General features: G+C 45.5%; 1 protein-coding gene across 2 annotated transcripts in view; it reads right to left on the reverse strand.

The window, feature by feature from the left end:
- Positions 1-151: 151 nt before the first annotated feature.
- ears2 (glutamyl-tRNA synthetase 2, mitochondrial) overlaps positions 152-8,720 on the reverse strand; it is a 14,178-nt gene continuing 5,609 nt past the window's right edge. The window contains exons 2-9 of one of the 2 annotated variants that reach the window (XM_036564956.1): positions 8,580-8,720; positions 8,298-8,487; positions 6,089-6,561; positions 5,117-5,225; positions 3,795-3,948; positions 3,377-3,507; positions 1,199-1,325; positions 152-279 (exon numbers count right to left, since the gene is read on the reverse strand). The exon at positions 8,580-8,720 is cut by the window's right edge and continues 15 nt beyond it. In XM_036564956.1, coding sequence (XP_036420849.1) covers positions 199-279; positions 1,199-1,325; positions 3,377-3,507; positions 3,795-3,948; positions 5,117-5,225; positions 6,089-6,561; positions 8,298-8,487; positions 8,580-8,720 — 1,406 coding nt within the window. In that variant the 3' untranslated portion in view covers positions 152-198. Of the gene's footprint in view, positions 283-1,198; positions 1,326-3,376; positions 3,508-3,794; positions 3,949-5,116; positions 5,226-6,088; positions 6,562-8,297; positions 8,488-8,579 lie in introns of both variants that reach the window. The other variant, XM_036564955.1, reaches the window with a different exon arrangement.

An 8,720-nucleotide genomic window follows, 5' to 3' on the forward strand; every position in this document is an offset into this window, starting at 1 on the left:
AATTTAAATCTCTCAGAAATGATACTGTGTTTAATGACACCTCACTGTGTTACTGCTACAGTCTACGTTCTGTGTTCTCTGAATTACCTTCACAGAACCAAACAAACCGCCGTGTTTACAAACCTTAACCAATAAAATCGAGTCCCACACCGCTTACACAAAAGACTTTTATTTTGTAATAAATACAGGTGGGGTAAATCAGTGATCCAGGATTCTCTGTAACCGACAGCAGACCTCCTTCTGACCCAATGAGAGAATCATCTCACTGACACTGGGACCCTGCTGCAGAGCAAGAGAGAGAGACATAGAGAGAGAGAGAGAGAGAGAGAGAGAGACATAGAGAGAGAGAGAGAGAGAGCATAGAGAGAGAGAGAGAGAGAGAGAGAGAGAGAGAGAGATTGTCTGAAATACAACACAACTTGTACTGAAGCTAAACTGCTGTAGCTGAATGGTGGGGCTAAACTGCTGTAGACTGAATGGTGGAGCTAAACTGCTGTAGACTGAATGGTGGAGCTAAACTGCTGTAGACTGAATGGTGGAGCTAAACTGCTGTAGCTGAATGGGTGGAGCTAAACTGCTGTAGCTGAATGGTGGAGCTAAACTGCTGTAGCTGAATGGTGGAGCTAAACTGTTGTAGCTGAATGGTGGAGCTAAACTGTTGTAGCTGAATGGTGGGGCTAAACTGCTGTAGCTGAATGGTGGAGCTAAACTGCTGTAGCTGAATGGTGGAGCTAAACTGCTGTAGCTGAATGGTGGAGCTAAACTGCTGTAGCTGAATGGTGGAGCTAAACTGTTGTAGCTGAATGGTGGAGCTAAACTGTTGTAGCTGAATGGTGGGGCTAAACTGCTGTAGCTGAATGGTGGAGCTAAACTGCTGTAGCTGAATGGTGGAGCTAAACTGTTGTAGCTGAATGGTGGAGCTAAACTGCTGTAGCTGAATGGTGGAGCTAAACTGCTGTAGCTGAATGGTGGGAGCTAAACTGCTGTAGCTGAATGGTGGAGCTAAACTGTGTAGCTGAATGGTGGAGCTAAACTGCTGTAGCTGAATGGTGGGGCTAAACTGCTGTAGCTGAATGGTGGAGCTAAACTGCTGTAGCTGAATGGTGGAGCTAAACTGTTGTAGCTGAATGGTGACGCTAAACTGTTGTAGCTGAATGGTGGGGCTAAACTGCTGTAGGCTGAGTGAGTGTGGTTATACCTGCTGTCCACTCAGGGTCACTCTCAGTATCTTCATCATTGAACTGTATTTGGTTTTCTTCAGGTTTTTGGAGATGATCTTCAGCTCAGTGTTCAGATCTTCAGCCGTGTGTTCAGTCTGCATTAACCTAAACACACAAACACAGCTCAGCTCTCCACACAGCAGCCGAACGACTGAATAATCACCATTAATCACATTCTGCTGTGTAGATAATCACGATTAATCACATTCTGCTGTGTAGATAATGACCATTAATCACATTCTGCTTTGTAGATAATGACCATTAATCACATTCTGCTGTGTAGATAATCACGATTAATCACATTCTGCTGTGTAGATAATCACGATTAATCACATTCTGCTGTGTAGATAATCACGATTAATCACATTCTGCTGTGTGGGTAATCATGATCACACATTCTGCTGTGTGAGTAATTGTGATTAATTACATTCTGCTGTGTGGTTAATCACGATAAATCATGTTCTGCTATGGGGATAATTACGATTAATCAAGTTCTGCTGTGTAGTCACAATTAATCACATTCTGCTGTGTAGGTAATCATGATTAATCATGTTCTACTGTGTGGTCAGTCATGATTAATCATCTGCTGTGGGGGATAATCACAATCACATTCTGCTGTGTGGTTAATTATGAATAATTAGTCTTCTGAGTTAAATCATAATAAATCACATTCTTCACTTCACTTAAGAGCAAAATAAATGATAATTATGCTAAAAATAATTGATATTTCTTCATATTTATTTTTGATTTTAGCTACAAAATCTGTGTTTTTTTATCTTTAAAGATCCTCTCCAGCTTTTTGTGCTGCTGTAGCTGCTTCTGCCTGAGATTCTCGACACTCAGTCGTCTTATTCGTGGTCGTCTTATTTACAGTCGTCTTATTCACGGTCGTCTTATTTACCGTTGTCTTTTTTACCGTCGTCTTATTCACGGTCTTATTTACGGTCGTCCTATTCACGGTCGTCCTATTCATGGTCGTCCTATTCACGGTCTTATTTACGGTCATCTTATTCATGGTCGTCCTATTCATGGTCGTCCTATTCACGGTCGTCCTATTCACGGTCGTCCTATTCACGGTCGTCCTATTCACGGTCGTCTTCTGCAGGTCTGTTTGGTTTTTACTGATAAACATACTGAACTGAATCTGAACTCCCAGACTGACTGGGGTCCGTATCTTTGGTTTCCTGAAGACCAGCAATGAGATTCAGGGCTCCTTGGAAAGGGCGCGTCACACTCTACTGACCTGTGGCTTTGTTCTAACATTTCTCCACTGATCTACCGAGCTTCAAAGATCAGATATTGAATGTTATTACCTCCTATAATGAAAGTCTTCTGTGGTTGGAGAGGGAGCATAACGGCCTGTAATACTGTACAGTTGGAAGTCGGTTACTCATATTTCCACCAAATTTACGGTGCTCTAAACTTCTCTGGCTCTCCAGACCGTCACTGTGGGCAAGCGTCTTGTCAAGGCCACCTATGGCGTGCCCAAGTCAGATACAAATCTGCGAGATTTCGGGGTCCGTACCTCCGGTTCCCTGAAGACCAGCAATGTGATCCAGAGCTCACTGGAAAGGGGACGTGACGCTCTGCTGACCTGTGGAGTTTTTACAGTCTCTTGTTGCAAAGTTTTCCCCTCTCCTGGGGTTTATTCATGATGTCGTCAGTGATTAGCCACCATCAACTCGACTTTCATCACATAACTGTCCACTTTGAAAAATCTAAAGTCATGCAGCCCCTAACAGACAGTGCTGAGGAAATTGGAAATCCTGGGTTTCGTCTGTGTTGCAGGTTAAATGCTGGCACTGTTATCCCACAGACTGATCACAGCTGGTGATCTTCCTCAGCCAGCAGGCTGGAGGAGACTCGAGTAACACCACCTACTTTACAGTTTATTTTTACAGTTTTTCACTCTTGGACCCTTTAAGTTCCTTTTGATGTTCTTTTTCTTTTATTTAGGTAAAGAACTCTGAATGTCATTCATGTACGAGATGTGCTGTATAAATAAACTCTCCATCCCACATGTCACTCTAAAACAGCAGGCTGTGATTGGTCGTCCTGCATGTCAGTTAAACGGCCCCTCCCTTCAAACCCGGCAGGTCTTCATCACGTTAAGAGAGGGAACTCAGACTCTGACGATATGCAGGAGTTTGACTTACTGTATAACTTTAGTTGAGATTTCTCGGAATTCTGAGCTCAGCTGCTCCAGCTGTTCTCGGGATACGGAGGGGCGGAGCCACAGGTACGTATACACAGGTGAGATCAGGTCCTTCACTGAAGAGATGTGACCCTGTTTACACATATAGGCATTAAAATCATACAACAGATAACAACAAAGTAGATTATATCACAGATATAAGAAATAATCAGAACACAGTAAACTCTATCACTCATATAACAATAACAATAATAATATAACAATACAGTAGATTATATATCACAGACATCAGAGATTACGATAATAATAATGACAATAATAATGCAATGGATTATACTACTGATATTATTATTATTATTATTATTATTATTATTATTATAATACAGCAGCTTCTATGTTGGTGTTTAGGGTGTTCTGACCTTTCTGAAGTGCAGAACCCTCTTAATGTAATCACACTGCAGAACCTCCTGATCTTCTATCTGATCCCCATAGCTGTGAGTGATGAGATCCTTCAGCTCGTCCACCAGGGGGCGACACAGATCGTCGTCCTCTATCCTGCGCTGCAGGTGAATCCTACAAACAGAACAGAGCTGGACGGTCAGACTGGGTCTCAAAAAGCTCCTTGGTTTAGTTATTAGCTGCCGAGGGAACGTTTTCTAGGGAGTCTCGTGGTCAAAGACGTTCCAGCGCACTAGAACCTTCATTCCCTGGAAATTCCCTGAACGTTTGTGTTGTAAACTGTTCACTGCTCCCCGACCGGAAACAGCATCACACCTCCGTCATGATACAACAGAAAACACTGTGTTTCACAAGCGCTGCTCTTTATTTATTTAGTTCATGAACAATGACAAACATCAGAGAGGCTGACCTGCTAACAGGCTAATGGCTAACAAGCTAACCAGACCCTTTCAGAAATATTCAGCTAGACACTGTGAGTGTAAAGGATCAGATTTAACGTTACTGAAAAGTTACCGAATGTCTATTCAGTCGCCAGGCGGCTGTTTTAGCTGCAGCTGTTTTTTAGGTTAATCACGGTTAGCTTGACGCTAGAGATGCTAATGGAAATTAGCACCATGATGGGGCGTTAACTGAATAAAGAAAAGCTGAACTGCATTAAACACTGTTGTGTGTGACTGACGGGCGGCTGTATCAGCTCTCGGTGTGAACTACATGACAGTGTTGATGAATTAACTGTAATCATAACAGTTTAGCTGATCACAGCACAGCAGATGATCCGCACCGTCAGTGTTGTTGATACTACATCGATGTTGTACTGACGTCAGTGTCCCAACGTTCCCACCTCAGGGACTGAGTCAGCGCCCAAATTCATATTTACTGTTTCTGTTTGTACTGATTCACTACAGACAGAGCTACTAATGTGACAGAGAAGGAGTGTATAGTTTTTCAATAAGATTGGCCCCAGTACTGACCCCTGTGGAACACCACAGGTAACAGCATTGGAGGCCAGCCAGCATTGGAAGACTGAAACAGCGCAGTGCAGGGTGCTCTGGCAGGGGTGGGTGATATGGCCAAAACATTTTCACGATATGACCAACAAAAATGGTCCAAAAATACAAAAAAAATCTGCTTTCGTTGACTCCCATTAAAAACGTTTTTCTTTCTCCGGTAAAATTTCCGTTTTGGAGACATGAGGTTTTGTTCCTACGCTGACAACATATAATAACATTCCAGTGATTGTTTACAGTAATAAATACAGCAATAATAAAATGTTAAGTGAGACCTGTTGAAGTGGGGCAGGTTGTCCAGGTCCAGCAGGGCGGAGTGGGCGGTGATCTTGGAGACGTTAAATTCTCCGATCAGCTCGTGCAGCCTGCGGCCCAGACGGTTACCTACAACACACACAGGATTCACTGATTCACCGACAGAGCTCACGTCCACTCGGACAGCAGGTCAACCGTACAAATACAAGGATAATGGTAAAGTGAACTTTAAACGTGTACGGCTAATATGTTCTCAGTTTGACTCGATGGAAACACACAGGCAGAAGCGGAACAAATAATTCCAACTTTCTGCAGGAGCGGGAAGAAATCTTACGGGAGTGGGACTGGAAAAACAGTCCGGCGCAGACCTGTAATCTAACTCACAGTAAAAGTCAATGTTTGATTTGGGACACAGCCCGTCTGACTCACTGTAAACGAAGGCGTAATGTGCAGTGTTTGATTTGGGACGAGGCCCGTCTGACTTGCTGTAAACGAAGGCATAATATGCAGTATTTGGTTTGGGACGTGGCCCATCTGACTCACTGTAAATTAAGGCATAGTGTGCAGTGTTTCATTTGGGACGTGGGCTGTCTGACTCTGTAAACGAGTAGTAATGCGCAGCATTTGATTTGAGACACGGCCTGTCTGACGCGCTGTGAACAAAGATGTAGTGGGCAGTGTTTGATTTGGGACGCAGCCCGTCTGACTCGCTGTAAATGAATGCGTAGTGTGCAGTGTCTGATTTGTGACGTGGCCCGTCTAGCTCACTGTAAACCAAGGGGTAGTATGCAGTGTTTGATTTGGGACACGGCCCGTCTAGCTCACTGTAAACCAAGGGGTAGTATGCAGTGTTTGATTTGGGACACGGCCCGTCCGACTCGCTGTAAATGAAAGCATAGTGGGCAGTTTGATTTGGGATGCGGCCCGTCCGGCTCGCTATAAATGAATGTGTAGTGTGCAGCGTTTGATTTGGGATGCGGCCCGTGACTCACTGTTGAATCCGGAGCCGCAGTGTGTGACGATGTCCAGCAGGGCCTCTGGCAGCACCCCCTGCTGTCTGAAGTGCTGGATGAAGATGTCCCCTTGCCTCTTGGACAGTTTGGACCCATCTTTGTTGAGCAGGAGGGGCAGGTGAGCGAAGGTGGGCGGAGTCCAGCTGAGGGCGCGGTACAGCTGCAGGTGTTTACAGGTGGAGATCAGCCACTCGGAACCTCGCAGAACATGGCTCACCCGCATGTGCCAGTCGTCCACCACGCTGGCCAGGTGATAGGTGGGGAACCCGTCAGCCTTCAGGATCACCGGGTCACCCTCCACCTGCCCAACGGCATGCTGGGTAAAGCCGAACACCAGGTCCTCGAACGGCTCTGAGCTGTCGGACAAACGGAAACGGACGACAGACGGAATTCCAGTGGACAGTTTCTCCTGAACCTGATCAGCATGGAGTGACCGACACCTGTTATCGTACCTGAGAAACAGATGATCAAAGCAGAGCACCTGTCAATCAGAGATAACCACACACTCTCATCTATTCTCAGAAACAGACACCGACAGACTGATAGAGAGCTGCGCACATCAGTAGGAGATTTATCAGGACCTGTATTACAGAAACAGCTTCACTCTGAAATCCAGTCTGTTTGGTCTCCATGACGACTTCAGCGCGGACTGAATTTAGTACAGTATCTATTCCAGAATAAGAGTTCCTACCTTCATAATCTCATCATTAACTCCACATAAGAAAACAGCATCACACAAACATCTTAACTAGACTAAACCTCCTAAATCCTGTCCTAACTTTAGGATGAACCCCAACAGGGTCCTCACTTCTGTTTAAGGTCCGTTTCTATGGTTTAGCATAGTTCACTACCAGCATAATGAGCTCCATTTATTCCTACTGTAAAACGCTGCTTTCACTGCGAGATGATTTTCTTTTCTAACTCTGCGTTTTAAAGATCTCAGACGCTGCAGACTCGATCTCCACCGCCCCTCTGATCACCTTCGTGTGTTAATGTTGATGATGAAATATTACAGTGATGGTGGTGAATAATGAGGAGACGGAGCTGAACGTGTGTCTGTTTATTAGGAGGAGTAACGTTAGCGCGCTCGGCTAAAGCGTTTGGGAAATGGAGACTGAAACTGGGGAGCGGCGACGCTCTGATAAACAGCAGGGGGCGCTCTCGAAAATATCAAACATTTGTTGCAGCTGAACTGGAATCCGTTTCGCTGTAATCACCTTACGCTGATTAACTCGCTAACGTGGGCTCCTGCTGGTTGGGGTTCACAGCAGTGCTAACAGCACCCCCTGTGGAGAACCTTCACTCTGCTAAACAGTGACTGAGCTGTGTTTATGAGGTATTATTAATAACAGTAATATTAGGTCCAATCCCACTTAGCTGTCTGTTCTGTGTGTTCTCATCTACGGGTAGGGTGTCCTGATTTATGTTGAGACAGAGGGGGAGGGTGAAGTGTTGGGCCTACATGACCCTCCAAACTGAGGTTTTTCAGACACTCCAAACTGAGTGATATGAGAAAAAAAGAAAAACCAGTGAGATGAAAGAGACCAAAGAAACACACAAATGTGAGAATTTTCTCTGTTGAAAAATACGATAATCACCATATTTTCTTAGTTTAATGTTGTTTCAGTGTATTTTGGTCGTTTACTTCATAACAAGCATAAAAATCACTAATAGCATACTAATTTCTCAGTAGCTAGCTAACTTTCCCGTTCCACCTTAAATAGTCCAGCAGTTCTGATGCCTGAAGCACAGGAATGTAACTGCTGCTCCATTTAAGGTGGAACGGGAAAATTCGAACAAGAATCTGGTGAATATCTGACTTCAGCTTCATATCACTGAAGAATTAGGGGTGGGTGATAATAAATAATTGCCCCCCTCTTTGAAGGCGTATGATGCCCTAAATGTAACTAAAGCCCAGCAGTGAGGAGCTGAACTTTACCCTCCTCTGCTGTCACTGCAGACTGGCAGGGTCGCCTACAGAGCAGCGCTGGTAGCTGTTAATGAAGTGATGCTCTTTTTATTTGAGGGTCCCATTTCAGAGGGAAGATTTCAACCACTATCCTGTAACTCAGTTCCAAGGGGTTAGGGTGACCCTCGAAAACAAGGGGTAGGGGTAAAAAGGAGAAATGGGACTGGACCTTAACCTAAAAACAATAAAGAAATCAGAATTCGACTGTGTCACTGTTACCGTGGCGTCTGTCCGCTGCGCAGCGCCTCCCTCTTCAGCAGCTCCAGCCTCTGATTGGTGCAGAAGCAGCGGTAGGCGTGGCCGGACTCCAGCAGAGCCGCGGCAGCGGCCGAGTAGAGATGAAGCCTCTGAGACTGAACGTACGGCCCGTAGAGACCACCTTTACTCCCACCCTCGTCAGGAGGGATTCCTGCACACACACACACACCGATCAGGGTTACTGATTAGTGCCGATTGGCTCTGGCGCTGCGGTGGGGTGAGGGTGTCGCTGTGGTGAGGTACCCGCCCACTCCAGCTGGTCCTCGATGTCCCGCGCAGCCGCAGGAACCAGGCGGGACCGATCGGTGTCTTCCAGCCTCAGGATGAACGTCCCAGCATGCTGTTGGGCAAACAGGAAGTTATAGAGCGCCGTACGGAGCCCAC

The sequence above is a fragment of the Colossoma macropomum genome, unplaced genomic scaffold (genome assembly GCF_904425465.1).
Source record: "Colossoma macropomum unplaced genomic scaffold, Colossoma_macropomum, whole genome shotgun sequence".
Taxonomy (NCBI): Eukaryota; Metazoa; Chordata; class Actinopteri; order Characiformes; family Serrasalmidae; genus Colossoma; species Colossoma macropomum.